Genomic DNA, 26471 nt, shown 5'->3' on the forward strand with positions numbered 1-26471 from the left:
ACTGATGCAATGGATAAATATAAACTAAATGATATAGCTGGTTATGACAGTGTTGGGATTAAGTGTCCCCAGAGATCTTCAGTGAAATACTTTGAAGAGAAACTTAACACACCCCCCCAAGAAATGTTGTTTTTGCTCCCCTCCAGTGGTGTACCTTTTCACTGTGCTTCAGTGATTTACAGATGTACACTGTGACATCACCATTTCAACACTAGTTTCAAGTGTAATTCACTAATAATTATTACTTGCTAGCTGGGCCCCATAAAGTGGGATTTAGGGTCCCCGGAGGTCCTTGGGGAGGCTTCAGAGGAATTATTTGAAGCCATTATGTGTAGATTGTTTGCACTGAATATATTAGGGCTGTCCCCTATAAGTCGATGAATTGATGTTGATGCATCAGTTGAAAAGACATCACTCCATTATTTTTGGACAATACACTATACAAACTAACTCTTGTCTTGAAACGACTGAACCACAAATCTAACTCTGATGGAATTGGAGGCAAGTGATGATGGAAATGGAGGGCAGCACAGCATAAGGCTCTGGCATCAGTAGTAATGTTGCTTCTGAAAAACAATAGATAAAGAAAAGGCATGAACAAACAAACCACAAACATCTGAGCAATTAATATCAACAGAGATGACAACCCCTCCACCCTCCCCACCCCTCCATTCACCCAGAGTATCATTTTTGATACCACCATGGGCTTTAATCTTATTCAAGTTTAATTAACTGGAATTATCTCAATTAAATTGCACTTAAAAATATTAATAGTAATACTAATATTACTTGTTAGAAGGGCTCTATCATGTGGAATTTAAGGTCAGTTGAGGTGGAAGTCCTTGAGGTGGCTTCAGGCGACCTTTATGTAACTATGAGAAACATGAATAATTTAAAGCCCCCGTGTATTTTTATGTGACTATAGCATCTATTAAATTATTCCGATGTTAAAAGTTTTTTCTTTAAACAGTCTATCCCAGTGAAAGTTGGTGCTACCTAGCAGTTATCTCCCCCACCTGGAGTGTAGACCGTATAATTCAAAGCTCTATGGACTAATGTGTGTAGCATGACAATTTGAGAACCACCTCCATAGTATAACCAGTATGTAAAAGCTAAACATTGACTAGTTCAAGCAGATTCATTTCCTCCTTCATCGGTTATGCTCATTGCGGATCATTTTGAAAGGGAAATTTGATGCATATTTCATATTCATTACCTTAAATTAGGCTCGGCTTGTTCATCAGCGTTCCCACATCAGTAAGTGCCTGCTGCCATCGCCGTTCTTTACTGACTGACAGCCCACCTGCCCCTTCTTTCCTTAATCTGTTTCATTATCCGTGCCACTCCACTATCTCCCGTTCCCGTTTCATAAGGGGGGTGGAAAAAATTACAAGCCATTTTACCTCAACTTGCTCTGTCTCGGTTCACCGAATGGTTACCTCTCACTACAATCGCCGCACTTAACTGCCCGTGGCACTGCCAGGCCAAGTGAAATCTCCTTGCTATCCACTGGCCCGTGTGGATTAGCAATTAGAGGAGCCTGAGGATGTCCTCGCCATAGCCGTGGCATAGGCCCGCCTTGTATCAGTGGTGAACGCAAAACCACAGATAAGGGCGGACTTAACGGGACGGCTTTGTCCTGGCTCTGTAATAGACAGCAACATTGAGTATTGGATTAGTCTGGCTAATCAGAGGAGGAGATCAGTGAAGAATTGTAATGTTATCGATTAGGACATGGGCCCTCAATGCAAGCAGGAGCACCTGATAGCATCTCTTATTTACCAACTATCCTGATGAATCACTAGGCGCTGATAAAGCTGACAATGCCCTTGAGTTTGCCAGCAGCAGACACGAAGGGAGGACTGTGTGTATCTGCTCTGTGTGCCGCACAACACCTGAGGACAGGCAGTCCTGCATAGCGTGCGCATAGATATTGATTGCATTTTTTTTTATAGATTTTTCCAGTTCCATCTATAAAAAAACACTGTAAGCAGCTGTTTTCAGATTAAATTTTTAGCAAGTTCATCTGAATGTCACTTTGAAGCCTGAGTGTTATAAGAAATTAAAGGACATACCCAACTTGTGCATGTTGCTTGTGCGATTGTAACCTTCAGGTTTAATGTGAATCTCTGAGCGCCTCGTGTCTCTGGACCGACATTCAACAATCATACAGGGAAAAATCCATCACAGAAGAAAAAGAGATACCTTTCCCCTCCACCCACAGTAGCCGCACTAGACCAGAATGCAATGCAGCCACAAGGCAATTGGCATTTTGAGCAAGGGCCAGGCTGCAGACACACCCCGGTGTTTACAGAGCGGTCGACTCATGAACAACAATATACAACTACAATTTATTTGCTCACAAACCCTTCGGAGACTGAAGGCAACAAGCTCACACCCCATTCTTGAAAGGCATTCTGGGAAATGCAGAAGTGAAGTAGACATAGATGAGGCAGGCTGAGGGGAAATGGGGACGCCAAAGACACTTTATCACAAACTACCTCTGGAATGCACTCAACAGTATCACAGACTGATGATATACAACAGTGTAAGAGGATGGGAGGGTGAGTTTTTCCTCTAGGACAGGGCTGATTTGTTCTCACCAATCTTGGTATATTAAACTGACACTTTACTGTAGACACCAGAGTTGAGTGAAGCACAGAAAAATGGTTTAGTTGGACTCTTTCCCAGTGATAAAGTTCTCACCAGGTCAGTTACATATTTCACATCAGCTTAACAATGCAGGGAGATAACGTAGATGAGATATGCAGAGGATAGAAATGATAATCAAGATAATTTCCTCTATTCTCTGGGGCTTCATTGCACAGCAATACTCTATGCAGCTCAGTGCAATTATGAAAATATCCTGATGAATTCTCCAGTAAATGCCTTGTTATTAAAAAGGTTTCATCCACCTATTTTCATACTAAGTAAGATGCATTGAATTATAGAAGCTGACCGGCAATGATGTAATTAGATCAAATTTCCACAAAAGGTTTTATGCAGGCTTGAAGTTAAAAGTTTTATGTCTGTGAAGACCTTACATAAATCGTGATGGAAATGCATTATCCAATAAATAATGACAAAGGCTGGGAGCTGCTGGCTCAGTTTCAGTGCTCTGTACCGCACTTTGAGCATGCCACTGAATATTATAAGATCTCTGCAAAATACACTCTTCCAGTTTATTAGGAACACCAAGTGAAACCTTATGCGGTCTCGTACAAGAGTCTGCAATAAATCCTACCTTCATGAAGGTTTTACTCTTCGGTTTTAGAGTTGAAACTGTTTTAGAGAGGCATTGATCAACTTTATGATCATTTGAGGCTGAAGTTTGTGATGCGGTTGATTTATACTGACTGGTGTTTTTATAACTATATGTTAAAGCAACACCTCTCTACAACAGTTTCAAGCACTGAACATCACAACCTTCATGAAGGTAGGATTTAATATAGGAAAGACTTTCAGTAGTGTTGTATTATACTGCAATTCACTTTAGCTAGGTGTACCTGAGTGTATGTCCACCACATGGTCACAGATGAGGCTGGATTATGAAAGCCTTACATTCACCTCATATCAGCTATAACCTGACTGAATTGTGAGGCTGACAATAACATTGATATTTTGAGTTTGAAAAGTTAAGTATCGGCCACATGATGTAACATTTTTGATTCAATCTGATTATTAAAGCAGTATGTGTGAGTCTACTCACAGTGCAGAGTGCTGCTTGAAGCGAAATGCAAAGTGTGTTTGCTTACTAACATTTAATCATCACCAAACACAAAGTACACCTGTCGTTGATGTTACAGCTATTTGGTCATAAATCAAATTATGGGAGAAACTAACAGTGTATCCTGTGATGGTGTTAGATGAAAAGTGAAGAGACCAGTTTATCAGGAGCGTGAATGTCTACACAAAATTTCATAATAATCAACCTCATGGTGGCAGTAGAGGAAGAGTCAGTCACTCACTAAAGCAGGTTATAGGTAGGTATAGGGGCTCTACCACAAACTCATCCCCCGGGGGCCCCGAGCACGTTAATCTGGTCATGGCTATTTCTCAGATGCAAGTCTCCACTATATATATTGGCCAGTGGCTGGTGCGAGATTAAACCATTATTTGATTCATGTTTCTTCTTTTACGTTTTCAGGCAGCATAAAACAAGGTAAAATGAGCTAAAGTGAAGAACAGCAGAACCCGACCAGTTCTCAGAAAGATTTCCTGCTTGATGTTTTTTGACATTTGGGAAGTTTCTGACTTTTTCAGCAGTTTATGAATCATTTTCCTTCATGGCTGAATAAAAACAGTGACAGCTGCTTCCATAAAAAATCATATTCAGAGTATTTATGATGCGTATGATACCAGTCACTTCATCAGAGGGCTGTTTGGACAGATTATTAGTCAGGTGAATCCATTTATTAGAGCCTGGATAAGTTGGTACAGCTGGTTATTTTTCCAGCTATTTCTCATGCCTTCTACTCCACTAATAACTCTGATGCTGCTGATATATATCTGAGACATGAGAGCAGGAGAAATATGAAGGGAGGTATATGAAAAGAATATTACTAAGGCTTAGACCAATATAGGATTAGGATTTGACTCAACAGTGTTTGGGGTGTCAGTCTGTAAAGCCTGTAATGGAATCTGGCTCACCTACCATAAGGAGCTGTAGCCAGAGAATTTCATTAGTCTGCCATTCAGTGGGGAGTTCAAGTGTCCTATGATGATCACAAGAATGAAAACCTGCAGGAGAGCATACAGAATTTGTCAGATTTAGTCTACAGTTACTGGTATCTGCTGTCAAAAACCTGCTCACGCTGATTGAGCGTGCACAGAAATGAAGCATTAAGATTAAACATGAAGCACTTAATGGTGGTACACTTCAAGGAGAACTCTGCACTTTTTCATTTTCTGTTGGACAAATTAAATTCATCAAGGAATTATGGTACAGCAGTCAGTGCAATGGCAATCATTTGCCAAAATGTGACTGTCCTCTGGAAAAAAATAAGCCCAGGTCGTTTGTGCAAGTTATTATGATCCATGGTTATGTTTTGTTGCTAGGCGACATCTAGTGGTCGTAGTAATTATGACAGGAGCAAAGGGAAAAGTGCGGTGATGTAGTATAAAGAGAGAAAAAGTCCGCGTCAGGAGGAGGTTGTGGTTGATGGATCAATATGACACAGGAGAGCGATGTTCCATTCCCATGTGAAAACAGCAATTTATGTTGTTTCTATTATCCATGACCATTCGTCGTCGTAAAACATGTTGTAATTATTGTTACCATGACAACAAAGATCGTCTAATGTTGAGCAAGTACTTACTTTAACCCAAATCACAATCTAACCAAGTAGTTTTTGTGCCTAACGAAGCTAACGAAGCCATAATCGTTATTATATAGTAAGCGTGGCAACAAAGGAAGGTATGCCGCTCTTGGTACAGTCTGCGTGTTTAGGACGGTAACCATGACAACCAACGTCCATTGCCGCCGCAGTAAATGTTAATTCACCATAAATAACGACTGTGCAGAAGTTAGTTAGTTAGTAGCTTACTAGCAGTGTATGCACCAACCACTGACTGGCTGTCAGTTTCAGCTTGAACAGAAGCTTGAATTTCCGCTGCCTACAGTGACTCTGTCTCTACTGGTGTCTATTTGCATCTTTCTGTTAAATGTATGTGCAGTCGTGCCACCTCTGAAATTTGCTTCACAGTCCATCTGAACAAACTTTAAAGCTGCACAGCTGCATTACTGATTGATAGTAAAGTTAAAAGACAAAACAATGAACTGAAAGATGTAAAATTCTCGGTTGAACTGACAGGAACCGTAGAGTTGTGATAATTCTGTGGTTTCATTAATATGAGTGACACTTCGCATTACACATTTGATAATTTCTTCTTTAAAAATATCGATTAATTTGTACACGAAAACAACTAATTCAAGTTATATTTAAAAAATCCAAATAATTAGAATCCATACAATGATAAAAAGCTCAAATTTGGACCTCCAGTTTCTGATCAACATGCAGCACAGTAAAAATAAATCCACTGTTGAAACTTTTGTTTGATTCTGCTCACTGTAACACAAACCAAGAATTTCACATGGTTAAGATTCTTGTTTGCCTTAGGAGATAAGTAAATTTAGTGTAGGTGTATTTTTTTTCCCAACTCCATCCCCTGAAGTAAACTCTGTCCTATTTCCTATTGTGAGGAAACCCTCAGCATTTCCTCACACAGTTGCCATGAAAACCTTCCTGTCGCACCATATCTGGGAGATGCTCAGCAGGGTGGCCGCTGGGAGAGCTGACTGATCCCGTGGGTGCTGGGTGTAAAACGGTTCCCTCCCACCCATATGTCCAGGATGGTGGGGGGGGGGGCCGTCACTCATCAGTGCCAGCTCTCTTGGCACTTCCCTAATCGTGATTACTGCCTCCAACCTGGGAGTGTGAGAGGAAATCAGCATCCACCTGGCTCTATCAGGGGGAAACTCTTTATCCTTGTTTGTTGTAAAGAGGAGACATGTTTATGCTGTTAGGACTTGCGCATTCTCCTTTATGTGATTTTAATTGAGGCAGTTAAGCCTCCCTCCGAGGAATCTGACTATTAAGCACTTGGAGTTGCACACAAATATGTTTCCGTATAGAACCCCAGTGTTCAATAGTTACCCATGAAGCAGAAGGAAAGAGAAAGGAGGGGGAAAAAAAAAATCATTGACCTTTCTTTCCAGCATCTGTAGAGTGTGAATGTTATCATCGGTGAGCAGCGAGTGGACGAAGCCTTCGCCTTTTATACACTGCCGAAGCTGTGTCGCGTGTGTGTTTGTGCGCGAGTGGTTGATGTGTTGGTGTGTGTATAGGGGCGTGGATGGTAAGTATCTGTGTGTGCATATTGTATGTGTTTGTATGAGAGTTAATGTTCATTATGTGTGTCTTTCATCCATCTGGTTGTGTGTAGAATTTGTTATTTGCACTGTATTGGTATTGTATGTATACATAATGAGAAAGTGTGTGGAAGTTTGTGCATATTGTATGTATGCTTGTGTATGGCTTGATATGAGGCTGAGTGAGTGTGTGTGTGTGTGTGTATGCTGGGGTGTGTGTTTGTTTGTATGAGTGGGTATGTGTTGGTGCATGTATCTATGTTAATATTGTGTTGACAGTGTGTCTTTGCATATCAGACAGTAGAAATGTGGATTTAGTGTATTGGTTGGTGTGAGTGTGTGTGTGTGGCCTAACTAAAAACAGATAAACAGCCCTCACCTGCCAAAGAGTCCAAGGGGCTTATTTGAGCTTTGTCAGTGTGTGTGTGTGTGTTTGGGCAGGATGGGGTTGCCGGGTGGACAGAGGGTTGGGCTTGACAAACGGGCGGTGACACCTTACCACCCTTCTAGCTACTGCCTCACCTCGCTTTTCCAGCACGGTGCGTATATCTCGGGCTGAAATGTAATGGCCTCTAAAGCCGGGATTGATGTTATCGTTGCCCCGGGGTTGCTTTGTGAGCCAGTTAATGGGGTTGTTAACCGAATGTGGCCCGGACAATACACTTACACACACACATACAGTATACACACACACCCTACTACTACCACTATAGACTCCTGGGGGCGAAAGGAGGGGTTATAACTTCTCTTTTTCCTAGAGATGATTTTATTTAGGCTTACCGCATGTTTGCTGCCAGAGCTGAGGCCTAGGCTGTAAAGGTTTGATTTTTTTTTTTTTTTTTTTTTTTTATGAGAGAGAAAGGAGTTCCTTGTAGCTGCTGATGAGTCAGCAGTTTCTGCTTTAATACCTGAGCCTGTCACAGGAGTATCGATGCATGCACTAGTGTTTTTATATCCAATTTTGACCCTTGGGGAGGTGCTCGGCGACATTTGCTCGTGAAAGTGAGAATGCAGAATGAGTGTATTCTCAAAGTTCAGGACTGGAATGTTCACTGTTTTTTTTTGTTTTTGTTTCCTTATTTGATGGTTGACGATGCTCAACCATTAAGGTACGCCAGAGGTTCACTTTATTCTATCCGTTCATCCATCCATCCATCCATTCTCTCTTTGTTATCCAGGTCTGGGTTGCAATAGAAAACAAGGTTGTTCATACATCCTTCTCCCTAGCTACTTTGTCCAGCTCTTCTTGCAGGATCCTGATGCGTTCCCATGTCGTGTTGGATGTGTAATCCTTCCAGTATGATCTTGGTCTTTCCTTGGGCTTCCTCTCAGCTGAACATATCTGTAATACCTCCATAGGGAGGCTTCCTGGAGACATTTACCCAGACTGCATTAACTGTCTCCTTTCAATTTTACAGAGCAGTGGTTCTAGTCTTGAGTTCCTTCCACATTTCTGATCTCCTCATCCTGTCTCTGAGGGTGAACCCAGAACCCCTGCAAAGGAATTTTGGCTGCTTCTCCTCTTATTGACTTTCAGGCTCAGCTCCCTCACCATGACAATCCATGACAGTAACACCATTATTAGCATCAAATCATAACAGAAGTTATCTTAGGACACTTTTCAGAGCAGGTCTAGACCATACTCTTATAATACTGAACCTTATTGAGCCTAAGATTGGAACAATGACTCATGCAACACTTTCCAGATGATTGACATAGCCTTAGAACTAGGGATTGATTGGCTGCCGATCATTATCGGCTGATTTTCATTAAAATTACGTGATTGGTATTAATGCTTCTAGTCACTGATCACCTTAAAACCGATCACCTGTGGTTAATACTCTGTTGTGTAGTGTAGTCCCATCTTCCACCATGTTCAATGTGCTGGCGCGCGACAGGCCACCAAAACGAAACAACATGTCGGCCGTGTGGAACTTTTACAAAGTGTGTGAGACTGATATTACATACACCATCTGCAATGCTCCTTGGGAGTTCTTTGTACAGCTTTGTTGAACAAAGTAGAAGCATGTTGTTCCTGAATAAAGATTGTTATTGACTGAGGAGGATTTATGGTCCTTTTATCAGGTTTCGCTGCCGCCTGATGAAGGTCCCACTACACTACAAACTGCTAAACCAGATGCTATAGCAAAACACAAACAATGTTTGGTATCGGCCAATGTCACTCATAGATGATCGGTATTGGGGGCAAGAAAAATGTGATCGGGGCATTCCAACTTAGAACTTGAGGTTTTTAAAACTTAGGCATAGTATCTTTCCTAGCTTCCAGCGGCCCTCTGGGTAAGACCGAATTACTGGCGACTCTCTTTTAAGTAGCCATGGTTTGTCTAAGAAGTTGCTAGATTTGTTGTGAAGTGCGTCTTTGAAAAAAAAAGTCTCTAAATCTAGCGACAAATGTGCAGTTGTTGTTGGCAACACTGCAGCTGTAAACGTCCTCTAATAGAAACAGTTTGAAGCAAATCATTTTGAAAGAGCAACCGCCAAAGGGGGAACTCAAAATCAGTCATGTGGCATTCGGCCGACCAATGGTAGAACTATGATCGATCAGTCAGTCCGTCCGTCTGTCCGTCTGTCCGTCCGTCCTTCCGTCTGGCCCTGCTGTTGTGCTCCAGCCAAAAAGCGGTGATTCGTTCTTCTTCTTAGGCCACATACTAGACACTGTCCACACCTGGGCTGCACCTCCAGGTTCTTTCTATGAAAACACAAACAGAATCAGTGACGAGGCAAAGACCCTGGTGGAGTCTTAACACCCACTGAGAACATGCTTGACATTCCTGCCAAGAATACGGACACAGCTGTCACTCCGCTTGTACATGAAATCAATGGCTCATACCCATAGGTTCACAGTTGTCCTCTCTGCTCATTTGGCAGTGCTGCACCACAGTATAGCAACAAAATTACTTGCACTTGTGGAGAAAATGAAGCTAATTTGGGTGTAATTTAGACAAATTCGGCTCTAAAACACAAAGGAGTGTAGTCCTAATGATTAGAATTAATGTGCTCAATATGGTGTAGTAAAACACATTTTAGAGATGCTACCTGAAGCAGAAAAGGGGATGAATGTGGAAACAAACCACACACCACCACAACCCCCCCATACACACACACACACACACACACACACACACACACACACACACTCTCTGCATACCAGCGCTGAATCCAGTTATATACAAAATAGTGAATTTAGTAATGACTTTTCAGTAGAATGGGTCAACTTGATGTATCAATCTGTATTTTCTCCCCCGTTCAGAAAAAAAAAAGGGAGAAAAACAAAACAACTTTTCTGTCTTTGTTTACAAGCCACTGCAGTTCTAATTGCTGCTGTTTCCCTTCATCGCTGGAGAGTGTCATTTTTGTTCTTTGCATCTCATAACATTGCAAGATATGTCAGTTGTTAGCAGTGTGTTTTGGGTTTGTCAGGCTTGATTTCACGTTTTGCAGGCTTGAAATTGGGTATCATTTCAAGGAGACACGGCTGTGGGCTGGGACATCTCTGGTTACAGAGCTAAGAAGTGGGCACAGGGCCTAATGGAGTTCAGAGATAAAAGTTCCTCTTTTTCTGGGAGGAATAAAAAATGGTGTGCTATCAAATATCCTTCCCCCAAAAAGATGAAGGTGAAATAGACTCTAATGGCTCTATGCACATGCGCGTATGTGCGTGTATGTCTGCGTGTATGTGTGTGAGCGTTTTGCTGGTATGCAATATGAATGTGGGCAGACTGAAATGGTGGCTAATTTGGGGATTCATTTTGAACAAAGCCTTAGTCCTTTAAGTGTTCTGGTTACTGAGCAGCGGGGAGATTTTTCAGAGCGGTACCTGCAGGATTCTTCTGTCAGCATTAAGTCCTGGTGTGGAAACCAGCCCTAGTTGGCGAGCTGGAGCAGGTGTAATGAGACCCTGATGGAGGATGACGCTAATGTGCTAATGCTGTTCTCACATCTAAAGTGTAGTGTCCTCAGTTTCACTTGAAGAATTTCTGCTGTGGCTCTTACAGCATGTGGGTGGCACACAAGTGCAGGCAAGCACACGGGCAAAGCAGATAAAGCAGACTGATTATCAGTTATTATTAGTCTTTGTCAGATCGGCCTTTCAGTATCAAGATATTTTCCACTGAAGCACAGTAGAAAAAAAATTAAGATGATGCATGAACATGGATGTTTTTTTTTTTAAGAAAACTATTCTGTTGTTTTTCCAGTATTAGGTAAAGAGTCTCCAGTAAACCTCTTAACTGCAGAACAAAAACCTTTTCTATTTCTTTGTAAATCTGATTGGACGTTGCATCTAAACCGGCGTGTGAATGGGAGAAAAACTGCCCTCCTCCAGGTAGTAGTGTATGACTTAAACAGTGATACCATTATATTGAGTCAGATGATTTTAAAAAAGATGGCACAGCCTTTCCTCTTGGAGAACGGGTGGGTCTATCAACACTGAAAGTATCGATACTACTGGAACTAATACTATTTTCAATAGGATACACACACACACATTCACTGTCATGTTACTTTAGGCTCTGGCTACATGAACACTTGTGTATTTATTCCTGTGTTTTAACATTCATGTGATTAATTAACAGAAAATACTTCATGTTTGGCAAATCTGTCAGTGGTAGTGAAATATATGTTCAGATGTAGCTCATTAATGATGCATTTATCTCATAAATGCTGATGCTGACTTTGAGGACTTGCCCACCCCTAGTGTGGTGTTTGAATTTGAATGCATGCAGTTTAGGTGAATCTAAATACCCAAAGGTGTGAATGTGAATGGCTGTGTGTTTACAGTGTGTGTGTAAAGATTAAGACCAACTGACCAATACTGTAATTGCTTAAATACTCTGCTGACTTATTAGTTTTGGTAATAATAATGTACTCACCAAGTTAAATGCACTGGCTTTCTTCTTCACCTCCAGATAAAGTGGTTTAGATACTACTGACTAAACTGTTTCCGCTACTGAGAAGCTCATAAAGTGCATCATGTGGATTTAGTCTGCCTTACCTGCAGTTCATATGTAAATATGTAAAGTGTTTGATGGCTGGCTGCCTCTGGTTTCCAGATGGGAAGCAGCGGTGTTTGCCACCCTGCTTGTCTGCCATGTGAATGTAGACAGGAGGTCAGGTGACAACAGTTTGCCGCCCCATTAGCGTTACCACCGTGTGGTAACCATGGCAACTTTGCGACTTGTTAATTAAGGTAGTGTAATATGTTATTTGCTCTTTAGAGTTCAATATTCTGAGAATCTTCTGGTTTATTTTGAATTATTAAAAACTGAATAATGCAAAAATCATTTCCTCTGCAGTGCAAACATGCCAGTTTAAAATGATGCTAATATTTGCATTTTCTCCTCATTTTCTGTCATCAGATGAGGGTCTTCCTCACTGTAAACTGGACTGGACTGTGCCTTTTCTGAGTCCGAGGGCTAGAGACCTGAAAGTCATCAGTGTTTAACATGATTATAATGGCAGCTGCTCCTATTTCATCTGGTATTCCAGTTTTTGCTTTTTTATTGTTTTTTATTTATTTTTTTTTATTGACTACGTTGGAAACAGAGCTCTATGATTTTAGACAAAAAAAAATAAAATACATGTTTTAACTGCATGTCAAGTTAGGAGATTGTCTACAGCTGGATTAAGCCCAATGTTAAATGCAAATTGTTCACCCCTGACTAACTTTAAAATTGGGCCAAATTTCTGCCAGATCTGTTGTTGAGGTGTGTTTGGGGGGGGGGGGGTCATGATGCCTGATAAATCACCTCAAAGATCAACAATCTGGCTCTTGGACGATTGGATGGTTTTCTGGCACATTGAAGTTCGAGCAGTTCCATGGTCTGATTTCCCACATGGCTGCTGTCAAAAGTTTTAAATCACAGTCTGATAGTCTGTGATTTAAAACTTAACTTTGCTGCAGAACAGAACATATTGTCTGCATGGTTAGCTGTCTGCGTTTTTTGTTATAATTTTTTTAGTTCATTGTAGAATTTCACAAGGTAATGCTGCCTTTCTCTCTATTTGTCAGCACTGGTGAGGTTGCAGCCATCTTGTTTGAGTAAACTTTATTGGAACTGTCACAGGACAAAACCAATTGGGGGTGCTGTGTTTATGTTCAGTGCGAGCTCCACATCGTGCTTTATTTGATCTATACATAAATGCATACACGTTGAAGGTACTGGCTGATACAAACATGTAGTTTGAGTTAACACAACATACAGGATGAATGTCACGTCACAGCTCTTACTTCCTGTATGCACGGGAGACAGACAGGTCTGGTGAATTACAGGGCTGACAAAAAACAGATCAAGGATGAGGAAAACCCTCGCGCTGTAATTAACTGTACTGCTGCCACCACTTGGCAAACATTACAATCAGCTGTTTGACTGCTTTCAATATGCACTTTAGAGTTCACTGTCAACCAGCTCCATTAAAATAAACTACCTTTTAAATGTGAATGCATGGAAATTCGATTAACTGATAGATGATTGCACTGGAACTGGCAACTGGAACTGGCAACTGGAACTGGCAACATGTGGAAACTGCAATGTGTCTTAATTTAGAGAATGTCAGCAAATGAGTGCAATAAAAGAGTATACAGGTTCAGGTCATACTTGTTGCACTGTATACAGAATATGTGCAGTATTTCATACACCGGTGCATATCTTTAGAAACACATAACGTAACCGGTGACAAGATGTTAAACGCTAGATAAATAAAGTGGCTGTGATTTCAGTGAGATTAGCTTTATTAGCATGCAGACACGCTGTGCCGCCGACCACTGCAGCCAGAGGAGATAAAAGCACCTGTCCGTGGAGCGCCGTATGCATCAGGAGTGGGATCTGCTCCGCTCCTGAAAAGCATCAAAAGGAGATGACACAAATTTGGTGTTTATCAGAGAAAGATAAGAGCGCATTTAACATAAACAAACAGAATTTGTGTCTCTGGCTGACGTGAAAGGAGTGTACGTTTTTATCATGGCTGCCACAGTGGGAGTCCTCCTCTCTAACTGACCATATGATTTGCATAGTTTGGGATATTTTTGTCTGATACAAACACAGGGGAAGATAACTATTCTACAGGCTGCAGAAGCAGATGAATCTAGAATATAACATCTGTTCCATTCAATCATGTTTTTTTTTTTTTTGTTCTTTTTTTCTATCGGAAAAGGTTTATCGAGTAGAAAAGAGGCTCTGATTGATGGTTGCTACCTGTCAAACCCACTAACTCACCAGCCACCATCATAATTTACTTGCAGTTGGCTGGAAGTTAGCAGCAATTTCACACCCTGTTTGGAAGACATGGAAGAAAACTTTTAACTATACCTTCTCCTCCTCACCAACCATGATCACACACACACACACACACACACACACACACACACACACACATAACTCAGATGGTTTGGATAATTAAACGGCACAAGAATGATGATAATGAGGATGAATGGAGGATCCTACACATACCACTGCCAAAGCTTCTGAAGCTAGTGGAAAAACATATACAGTGGTTTTCTTATTTTATTCAAGAGAGACCTGAATGTACATAAAAACATAATAGAAACAGTTCATGAACAGATAGTCCAAAAAGAATTTAGAATACAATTTAAATAACAAACAATAAAATTGTAAAAAACTAATAAATAAATAAATAACTCAATTTTAAACATATAAGATACCAAGATTACAGAACACAGTCTCATCAGTTAAAACAATTGCATTCTGTTTTGGAAGAAAAATGTGGAAAACTTATAAAAGTATAATTTTTAAAGTGCTCTCCAGCTTATAGTATGTGTCTGGGGCATTGAATCCAAATGCAGTCTTCCCAAATTCAGAGTTAACCTTAGGCACATGGAGTGTTAGCCAATCATGTGACCCAGACTGGTGCATAGCAACTGATCTGACTGAGACGTAATATAAGATGGTAATTTCCCAAGGGCTTTGTAAATAAATATAGGTAGCGATGCATGTCACATCTTTCTGATAGAGAGGACCAACCAACCGTCTTGTATAGGATGCAATGATGGGTACCATAAACATCACCAGTTATAAACAGAGGGCAGGTACATTTGAAATTGTTCTGTCATTGCAAAAGTCATGTGCATTGTATTTAACTGATTTTAGCATCAAGGCCCAGCTTGTGACATTAGGACTCTCACTCAGCAGCTGACTCCTTTCTGTCTCAGTCTGATGGATCTATTGGGTGGTCCATGATGAGCCTCAGCAAACAACATCCAATGCTGCAATCTTGCACAAATACAATATCGAGAGACAATGACAGTCACCAGCATGAAATTCATTTATGCCCAGAGGGTGCACCGGTATTTCACGCCTGCTGAACACAATATACAGTAAATGAGCGGCACAAGAGTAATTCGACCCAGGATCAATTGCTTCATTCAGAAATATTATATAGGCACATTAAACAAATAGCATTGAGAATCTCCAAATTATGGAAATTTACCGCAATGATGAACCATGTCATTGTTTCTGTAAACACTGCCCTGCAGAAACGCAGCTGGCCACCAACGCTGTTAGACGCTGATATTTGGGTGAATGTAGGTTGTAACGTCGTGTAACCAAAATTCACCGTCAGGACAATGTCCAAAGCCGATGTCAGTTTGATGTAGAATACTGACGACAGCTGACAATGCTATTTGTTTTGGTTTTAAGTTGCGCTGTTAAAGTGACAGTTTGGGTTGTTTGTTGTGGGGCTGTGTGAGGTATTTATCTATAGTCAGTGTATTACCTGCAGTAGATTTGGATCAGCGTGCTGCCAGTTTAGAGAAGCGGCAGGAGCACCGGCACATAAGCCTAGCGATGTCTGACTCTAACAGCTGATCAGTGGAGTAATACAGTGTGCGCCACAGTTGTGCTTGTGCGTAGTAATGTGGTAGTTCAACTGCTCACAAACTGTAGTTCCAAAGGAAAGGGCTGTTCGACGGCACGGTGAGAATATTCAAAAAATAACCAAAATCCATCGTCTTCCCAACGTCTCATGCTTTTGCTTGACAAAAGAAATACAGACGAGCAAAAACCCAACGTCTGCTAAATTAATTAGCCAATGCTGGGTTTTGATGTCAACCTGATCTTCATTTCCAATTAAAATTTAATGTCGTTAAGAGTCCAACAACTTTCTGAAATTTCATTAAGTCTCCTTAGAGATGTTTAGCCAACCTGAGGTGTCAGCGGAACAGTAACCAAGTTTACTGTCAGTTCTTCAGCAATTAGTTCATCATTTGATCTTGGATGGACAAGCATTGCTCAAAATTCACATTGCTCTATTTTAATATTTAATAATCAGTGTAAGCATGATACAGTGTGAAGTGTATTATAAGGCTGCCACCTAAAAGTGTAGAAGACCCCGAGGCAACTTGCACATTGACAGTCAAATCACTGTGCTCATCTTTTCTGTTGCCTGCTTCATTGCACACAAAGCTACACAGGAGCTTTACAAAGCACGTCTCAGTATGACCTAACCACAAAACTAACAATGATGGAGGCAGAGAACGCTAATGGAGTGGCTGATGTCTGTTGTCCACTCCAGCACTCTCAGCCTCAGTGCTTACTGTCAGTAAAGTCGGCTAAACTACTTTTGAATGAGGCGCGCACACGTTTCTCCCAACCTGCCGTCTGGTGTGACTGAGTGTTCGGCTGACAGCAGTCTGGCAGGAGAGACGCCCTGTGGAGTGCTCAGTGCTTATAACTGAACTCGACCAGGACACACACTTCTGCTCTCTCTGTCTGTGTGGGAAGCTGATGTTTTCCCATCACAGATGTTGAACAAAGGTGTTAAAACGTGTGGTGTTCGAAAGCAGGGAGTCCACTATACTTGTGGGGTCCAACAGCGTTAGGGGCCGGGTAATTAATTATGTCAGTGACGGGTCCCTACAGATATAGTGAGACAAGGATTTGTGTGTGTGTGTGTGTGTGTGTGTGTGTGTTTGTGTGATGCTGTTGTATAGTGTGGAGTTTACTTAAATACTTATATTAATATATACTAATAAGCTTCAGGGGGATTTTATGTGAATATGAATATTCAAGCTAAAAGAAGCTAAGATAAAAATTATAAATATATAATAAATATTTTATATAGGCTTATCTAATACAATAAAAATGTAATATATAATACATAAATATAGCTTCATGGACATGTAAAATGTTGTTTTTCACGTCATCTCTAACATCAGCTTCAGTGGCTCAAATGACTCATGACTGATCCTAACAAGACTTCCTTGAGGGTTTTCTGATCTTGCTCCTCAATGGTTAAGGTTTTGATAAGGTTAGGCAAGTAAATATGTGGATCCTGGATAGACTTGGACAAAGATTTTCGCGATAGGCGGGGTGCAAAGCCAAACATCCACCTTGACCTTTCCTGAAAGACTTTCTGTGTAGTTTATGCAACTTCCCTCTGTCCACTTGATAAAAAGTTATAACCACAGATTATTGTAAGTGTTTGACCAGACAACCAAGACTGTTATTTTGCTGCTGGGTACAGTTGCTTTTATTCTGCACATATTCTGACAGAATACACTGCTGTATCAACCACCTCACTGCTGCTTGATAATAAAGGGCCAATCAAGTTTTTCACAATAGCTTTTCATTTTAAAGTCCTCACATTTTTAGCAGAACCTCAGCAGATATATTTGATAAAATTTTCCAAATTCATGTTAGATCAAAGAGTGATACAGTGGAAGAAAGGCTTTCTCTGTTTCTGTCTGTCAGGTTTACATAAGTGACCGTAGATTCATTTATCTTTCACATTCTTTGAGCTGCAATTGCAGTCATTCAAATCAGTAAAACATACTGCTGTACCATTTACAGTCACAGATGGGGTTTTTTTCTGTCTGTTGAGAATAAATGCATTTAAAAGAACTCACTAGCTGTGTTTCCATTAACCTGCTTAATGCTCTATTTGAAATTGAAACTAAAAAGCAGGTAATGAAATTTCAAAAAATGTCAAATGTCGCAAAAAAAGGCATGAGGTGGCTTTTCAGACTATTCAACAAAGCAATATTTTGCAAAAGTGAAATGGAAACGCAGTTAAGTCTCATGACATCCAAAAACATTGTAGACTATTATCTCCCAAAAAGCCCTGATAAGTGGCTGCTGCCAGAGTAGAAGGGATTAGCATCTCCGTCATTATGTACACGAGATGCACTCGACATCTTTGATTCATTTATTTAGTTACATCCCCAGCCATTGTATTGCAACAGTGGCTACTCTTCCTGGGATCCCCTTGAATCTATAAACAATTCTTTAATGACAACAATATATCAGTACCCATCCATATCATTCATTCTCGCAATGAGACTCACAACACGCAACACAACCGCTACGATGCACAGCAACCGACACCGACTCAAAACCTATCTAATACATATAATAGCTCTATTTAACAATTTAATTTCTTTAATAACTGAGAAAAGAAAACTTTTCACAAATCAATCCGCTAAGTTGGAAAAAAAAAAGATAAAAAAAATAAATAAGTGGGATGAAATAGCTCCTGTATCCATTTCCATTTCAGAAAATTTAACAAACATAGAATCCATTTAAAAAAAAAAAAAAAAAGAAATTCTACCATTTTGTGATTCATGCCACTATTGTTGATATTTAACCATTCTCTGTATTTAACTAGCTCTATACGGTGGCAACAGAAAATGACTCTCTGATACTTACAGATTAAAATAATGTCTATCTGCAAAAAATGATAAGTTAATATAAAGTATTTGTGGGGATTTAATTATGATAATTTTACTGATAAAGGATAAATACTATAATGGCTATTGTGGTGGATGCAGTTGTCCCAACAGTTAGCAGATCCTCGAAATCTTCCGCCATGTTTAATTGGAATGACATCATAAGAGGAGAAAACTCAGCTGAATTCGCATAACATCACTCAATGGAAACACAGACCATTCCCATTTGTCATTCATCAAAATAAAAAATAAATAAATAAATCATTGTTCTGTGTGAAACCGCAGCTTCAGATGTTGCCACACACTAGCTACTTTACACATTTTCATTCATGTTATTTCAACACCTGTTGAGTGCCACTGTCAAGCTCATTCACAGTCACACATTTTTGATGGGAGGGTGTCTTTCGGGTCAAATTAGAGTCCGTTACATTTTGAGCTTGTGCAGTTGTGTTCATGAGTCTGTCGTTGTAACTCAACCTTTTAAAACCTTGTGAAATAAATTTGCATGAGAAATTCGAGTTCGTACAAATACAAATCTTTTCTTCATATACACATTTTCTTTTCTTTTTACACGCTACATACGGAGAGTACACACTTTGGAATGATTTGTTAACATCACTTCACAGTTCCCACCCACATAGATATTACACCAATCAAATAACATTACCAACACTGATCTGCAGTGGCGATGCCATAAGCCTGTAAATGATGTAAGCATGGGGCTTAAACAGAGGGTTCAAAGGGCTTAATGCAGATGTGAATTACAACAATGACATCCACACAGATGTTTAAATGAAACATCAGCCTTCACAATGAGGGCAGACCCTCTCAAGTCTAATCCAGATGTCCCCTTTCCCACTGCTTCAGAGCCAGTGGAGTACTATTTCTGGTTTGCCAGTACATTGGGCGCATATTGCCATTTTCTGAAAAGTGTAATATTGATCTATGGAACCGCACCCTATTCCCAATTTACCTTTTATGAACAGAGGAGGGGAATATGTGTAGAGAGAGAAAAATGACATGAGACAAAAGCTTTCTTCTGAACTCAAACCCCTGAAGTCGAAACCTTTTTTTAAAGCAGAAATGATCCTAATGCAACATAAACTACTTGTCGAGTTAATAAGCTGCATTCTGGCAAAGCTACAGCAGCAACACCCTCGTCCTCACTGGGTCTCAGAACCGTCAAGACTGAGTTCCTTTTTCCAGCCACCTCTCCAGTCTCTCTCTGAGTGAATCAGCCGATTTGGATGAATTTATCAAGTGACTCAGGAAACTGCGAAGAGTGTGCAGGGGATTGGGGAGGAGAACAGATCAAGTGGTTTACTCTAATGAGCCCTGTCAACAGTATTCTGTGTATAAACAAATAGGGCTGACAGATGACACAGTGGCGTCACTCGTCTCCGTCTCTCCGGCGAACCACCTGTCGACGCCGGTTTGGACTCCGGGAAATGTGTCGCTCTGTCGAGAAAGCTTACTGCCGCTCTCTCTCTCTCTCTCTCTCTCTCTCTTTCTTTCTGTGTCTCTCTCTCTCTCTCTCCCTCTCCCTCTAAACCACAGGCTCACACACTTTTTAGGGCATCATGGAAAGTCATTAGTCATTATTTTCTCTGCTGTCTCTTTTCCCACACATACACTGTCACTTTCCAGCTCTCTGCCACTGCTCGAGAAAATTATGAATTATGCTTGTGTCGAAGTCTCTACAGGGGCTGCGACTAGGAAGCACAAACCATAGAGCCGCAGCTTTGTTTATTTCTCTCCTTAAATGTGGCTTTTTTTTTTTTCCCTCCAGACCTGTCAATCATGATTTAAACTACCATGGTCACCAAATACACTGCAGTGCACCAAATTCACACAAACCATCTAATTCTTATCAGCATTTCACAACTTGTCAGCCACGTTTGGTGTGACAAAAAGGTAGAAGCCCACTTCCCTGTTGTTGTCATTTATACCCAGTAGAGTGGAGACTCCCCGCCAGGATTTGTTCTCCATTTGTTAATTTTACCACGAACAGCAGCATGGATGCATTGGCGTAGCCCAGCTGCCGTTCACGTTGGTTGGATCGGTACTCGTTTGGAAGTCAGCTCTGTGCTTCCCAAGCTGTGCGGCAGCAGCGTGAGGCTGTTTGACTTTAGCAAGAGTGTGTCAGATTAAAGAGTCATTTATCAGAGACAGTGGATGCACAAGAGCCAGAGTGGTCAGGGGTGGAGTGGTTTGTTATGGAGGTGTGTGGGTATTGGGCTTTTTTGCAGTCCCGAGCACATTGCACATCCCTCGCCTTTTAATCCAGTTGTGGGTATGAGGCCTACAGGCTGCAAAAGGCTGTGAGGAGCGGTGAGAAAACACATGCGACAGGCCCTAAGCCGATGACTCAGATGAAATATGGGTTCTGTATACCCATCTGAGGCTATGTGACAGGGTGACGAATATTTCCAACCGGGGTCCTGCAGCGTGTTGCCTAAGAGGATTTTCAAACAGAGTGTTTTCCTCTTCTTCTTCTTTAATGCATTCAGTATAATCAGAGTATTGTGCAGCATGCTGTGTTCGCATGCCTTTTGAGTTACATAATACAGTATATTGTCCTGGTGTCGCTTACACAGCGAGCCTACATATGCTGTTTGAAGCAGTTAAGTGTAGACCAAATTATTAATGCTAATTCTGCTACAGCTGATTTGGCTTTCCTCTTGTTAGCAGCATCGAGTGCTCAAAACATACAGTAGAGGACCCTGGGGGGGGGGACTGTGTTTCTTCCAATTTCCTTAGTGATGCTTTCAGCACTGAGCAGAGGGGGTGGGGGGAGGGGGCTGCACTGATTTAGGAAGTGTGTCAGCCTTTCCTAAGAACTTATGCATAACTAATCCTGTGAAAGACATTGATCACTGATGCAAGCCTGTATTGAAGTATTGATCGAGGACTCTTTAAGGACCTTTATTTAGAATGCAGGGCTTTCCAGTTTCAGTATTCTCTCTTAACTGTAGACATGCACAACACAGAGACCTAAACCTGGCCTGTTAATACATCTTTAAGACCTGACCCTAGTGACCTCGACAGATACTACCGTACTGGTACTACCGAATTTGAAACCCCATTCCAACCCAAGACCCAAAGATATGTTTTTAGTCATGATAGCAACATGGCTCTTTGTTGGTCTGTCCATCACTTTGGTCCAAATATCTAAACAGTAAGTACTGAACAGACTGAGATTAAATTTTGTACAGATATTCATGGTCCCCAGAGAGTGAAGCTTAGACTGTGGTCAGTAGCAGTGACACCAGCAGGTTGACACTTCTGGCTTATACTGACATACATCTACAACTATTGTATATCCAGATTTCTATGATGCCCAAGCGATGAATTCTAGTAACCCCACCAACATGATTATCCTGCAAAATTTCAACATCTACCAGATGGATTGGCACAACACTTTTATACAGACATTCATGTTCCCCAGAGGTCAATGCAAACTCACTTTGATGATCCCCTGAATTTTCCCCCCTGCACCTTTTATGGGGTTGACATTTGTTGCTTCACAGTAAAATGTCTTGATAACTAGTGGATAATTTGCCATGGAATTTGGCTCACACATTCATGTTCCCGACAGGGGGAATTAAAATGACTTTGGTGAACTTTTGACTTTCATCGAACACATTGGTTTATAACCAAATATCTGCAAAACTAATGGCATTCTCATCAACCTCAGCTGCAGCTCAGGTTTAGTGCTAATTGGCAAATTTGTATGCTAAACTAAGATGTGTTAGCATGGCTGCAGACCTCTGCAGCAAATATAAAATATGTTATACCATTACATAAAATGGCAATGGCAACACAAAACACAAAGTAGTTTATAGAGACGCTAGCTTCATACCAAGATCACCTTTTGTTCTAAAAGTTCAATCCAGAATAGAACTATATAATATATAGTGTATTATAGTATATAACATTTAATTTTCTACATTGTCAGGGTTTTTACGTGGTGTCACGACAAGGTCAAGGATATTTTCACAATGCAAAGGCCTTCCTTGAAATACTGTGGATTTTAATAACCAGCCCTTTTGCACAGTTTAGCTTTATTTCTTCCATTACACAGTGATAGCTGGGAAGTATTTGCTATGCTAAGTTTGTCTTTGTGCTTCCCAGTAGGAATTGTAGACGATTGGCACACTCAGAAAGTTAAAGAGACAGAGAGTCATTACTTAACAAATTACATTTGAAAATAACCTGAACCTGACCGAAGTGTTACGTTATGTAACTGTAGGGCATGTAAACATGTTTTGTGTATACTTTTGCTAACGATGCGATCTTCTCACTTGTTCCAGGGCTGAAGGTTCGTGAGGTGATGATCAATGTGTCCCGTCAGCAGGTGGAGGATTTCCATGGCCCCGAGGACTACTGGTGTCTCTGTGTGGCCTGGAGCCACCTGGGTACCTCCAAGAGTCGCAAGGCTACTGTCCGCATTGCCTGTGAGTATTGAGACACCTTTATGATCATCAAAGTAGCAGCTATGTCACAGGGTTTCTTGTAGCTGCATTTGGCAACACGTGCAACTGAGCAAAAAAACAATGTAAGTGAATAGTGAAAAGAAAAGAGTCTGATGAGAGGGGGGTGTTTCAGAATAAGGGTTTGGGACCGAAATTATTTTGTCTTTGATCCTATTGTCTAAATCATTAAATTGTAACTTTTAAAAGTTCCATATTGTATAAAAGTGATGTCTTTTTTGATCATAAGGCACGTCTAGGTTCTATATTAATACTGTGAAAATAAAAGCCAATTGGAAGAGAGTATCAGAGCCTTCTCTCTTCTGATTGGCTCACTGACCTGTTGTTACTAGAGCTCCATAAAGACGCCTGAGAGAGGAGATGTAAAACTATATTGAGATGGTTTTTGGTTCTTAAAAACACAAATATATTGTAAAGTAAGTTTAAAATATTGGACCTTTAAAGAATTTGGTTGACATGAACAAGCAGTTAACTTTAAGTGATCTTTTTCTTCCTTTAAACAGTTAATATAAGAAATGGTCATTTAAGCTGTTCAGCCTCACAATATGTTGATGTAAAAACTCAACTGAGATCTCAGTCCACTTCCAAGTAAACTCACGTGTTGTTTATTTATGATGAACACACAATATTGACTAAGATTAAGTGACAGTGATGCATGACACTGGATATGAATTAAATACCATGAAAAATTGACCTGATTGCTGCTCGGATTAAGTTGTTTCTTGTGACCACCAGAGCAGAAGATAAATAAAAAAATAAATAAAAAAATGAATAAAAGATAAAAGCAAATAAAAAGTATAGCCCTCAAGTGTAGCGAAGTAGAGCGTGACTGGCTGTTAGTCACTGAAATCAAACAAAAAAAAAAAACAGTTATGATGATACAACATGACAGGTTACCAAAACTGTCCAACAAATGATTTACAATGTCTGCCATGCAACTGTAACCCTTAACAGACTGGAGCTACAGGACAACGGGGCATTTCTTTAATTATTCCTTTCACTGTTTGATATAATCTTATCAAAAGCGCTATCAGATTTATTGGCAGTGAAATAATCAATTCCCTGAATCAAATGCTGTCTAATTGAGTTTGGACACAGTCAGCTATTCACAGCCACTGTTGTCCAATAGCTAAAGATCAGAGTTGCTGCTCGGGGGTGTTGTATGTTTTCTTACTTGATGTTTGATTCATCCCCGAAGAGAAATCACATACTTTTAAACATCAACAAAGCAAAAACATCTTTTCTTGTCCTTGGAAGAAAGTAAGAATCACAGGACTGATGTGGTGTCAAAATCTTTATCTTGTGGGATTTACATATCATTGTGCACTTACTTGCACTTATCTACCTGCCAGCCGAACAGAGGTTTTGAGACACTATTATAGAGTTTCTTTCCTGTATTCAGATCCCTTATATGCGGGGAATCTCTCATGATCCGAGACTACATGAAACCCATTCATAAGCCATGTTGAAATTTCAAAAGGCGCATTCCTGCTTTCCGAAAAGGCTGACATTTTAAAGGTTTTCAGCGGATGGTGGAGGCGCAGTAAGCTATCAAAGGCAGTTTTGAAAATGGGCAGAATAGGATCCGTCACTATTGTATGCACATGAATGCCCAGGATGATCAGAGCAATCCTCGTTCACTTCCTCTATCCAGTGTATCCTCCAAACCACCTTGTCAACAGATTACCCAGCACAGGGCCATTGGATCCTCTCTATCCTACACGGGCTGTAGTGGGTTTTGAAGGTCGTGGCGTGCAGAGCCGAGGGCACGCCAGCATGTTAGCTGCTGAGGAGGATTGAGGCCAGGCTGACCGTAACACTCGACACCTGACAGCTGCCTCTTATCTCCCCACGCAGACCTGAGGAAAAACTTTGAGCAGGACCCCCAGGGGAAGGAGGTGCCAATCAATGGGATGATCGTTCTGCACTGTCGCCCTCCAGAGGGAGTGCCTGTGGCGGAGGTAAGGCCAGCTGCTCCTCGCTCCTCCTCTCCTGAAAGCGGAGAAGCTTTTACTCCCACTGAGCAGAAAAAAAATCTGCATCAGAGTGGCCATCCTTATTCTGCTGGAGTGCCTCTCTGCTGCTCAGTCAATTCTACCTTCAGCTCTGCTTCCCCTGACCTTTAAGAAACTGATATAGTCGTGTTAGATTCCAGCATTAAGTCCACATAAACATTTAGAGATGAAGGTGTGGGTTCTAAAATGAGGTAGCTGCCCAAGATGAAGATGATTGAAAGCATAAATTTTAATCAAAGCTTCCTAAAAAACTGTACAAGGTATCAATAAAATATAGACATCACACACTCACAGATTCTGTTTTGAAATTCAGTTTATAGCACCATTAGCTTTGCAGGTCTCAGAAGGCTACACTGTGAGAAACATCTGGTTTAAAGTGGGTCAGACCACAAAGTGGATGGTCCAGTTATAGTTTTGGAGGCTGATTTAAGGGAGCACACAGCTCCTACTGTGTGTTGGTGAGTTTTCCTTTTGTGACTTTTACATCTTCACTATTGTATCGCTGCAACATGGACATAGCAGATACAGTGTGTGAATGTGTTTTGCATCACTGCATGTAAAATATCCAGGGAGGATACCAGAAACTTTTCAATAGTCTCAAATCAAGGTTGAATTTCTCACTAGTATCCCAGTGGTTTTCCCCAGAGTCCCCTCCTAGTGTGAATCATACTGTATATGGAGTAATGTTCACATTTGATTATTCATCTCTCTCTATACAAGACTCATCCAGGTTTCTAAACATCACCGTCAATGCTGTTTCATTTTTGATGTTGTTGTGTCCAGCAGGTCTGTTGTTTCTGTATTTAAGTTGGAGACTGTTCTCCTGTAAAAAAACAAAAAAAACAAAACAAAACAAAAAAACAAGCCTATTGGTCGTCTGTGCGGCAGGTTATTATACATTTTATTGTTATGGGACATCTAGTGGCCGTAATAATTATGACAGTAGCAAAGGGAAAAGAGTGCGGTGACAAAAACAGAGACACAGTCCGCATTAGGAGGAGGTTGGGGTGGAAGGATGAGAGCGGTGTTCGGTTCCTGTGTGAAACTAGAAGCTTGTATTGTTTCTTTTATCCATGACCGTTTCCCACATTGTTATCATTGTAACCATGACAACAAAGATCGTCTAATCTTCAGGAAGTAGTTAATTTAACCCAAACCACAATCCCTTCCTGAACTTAACCAAGTAGTATTTGTGCCTAAACCTAACCGAGCCATGACTCTTCATTATTGTAACCATGGCGACAAAAGTCAAGTATGCTGCTGGTACACTAACCATGACAACCAAAGTCTGGTATGCCTGCTGCTGTAGGAGCACTAATTCAGGAGACACTCCTAAACAGCAGGTCGCATCAGAGGGTTGTAACAGACGACCTTTATGGCTGTGTGGTTTG

The 26471-nt window shown here is 40.8% G+C and overlaps 1 protein-coding gene across 3 annotated transcripts in view; it reads left to right on the forward strand.

Moving 5' to 3' along the window:
* unc5db (unc-5 netrin receptor Db) overlaps window positions 1-26471 on the forward strand; it is a 215426-nt gene that overhangs the window by 102716 nt on the left and 86239 nt on the right. For all 3 annotated transcript variants that reach the window (XM_056376423.1, XM_056376421.1, XM_056376422.1), the window contains exons 3-4: window positions 22886-23029; window positions 24923-25026. In XM_056376423.1, the coding sequence (XP_056232398.1) occupies window positions 22886-23029; window positions 24923-25026 (248 nt within the window). The remainder of the gene's footprint in view (window positions 1-22885; window positions 23030-24922; window positions 25027-26471) is intronic.

This window comes from Seriola aureovittata, chromosome 5 (genome assembly GCF_021018895.1).
Source record: "Seriola aureovittata isolate HTS-2021-v1 ecotype China chromosome 5, ASM2101889v1, whole genome shotgun sequence".
NCBI classification, from domain to species: Eukaryota; Metazoa; Chordata; class Actinopteri; order Carangiformes; family Carangidae; genus Seriola; species Seriola aureovittata.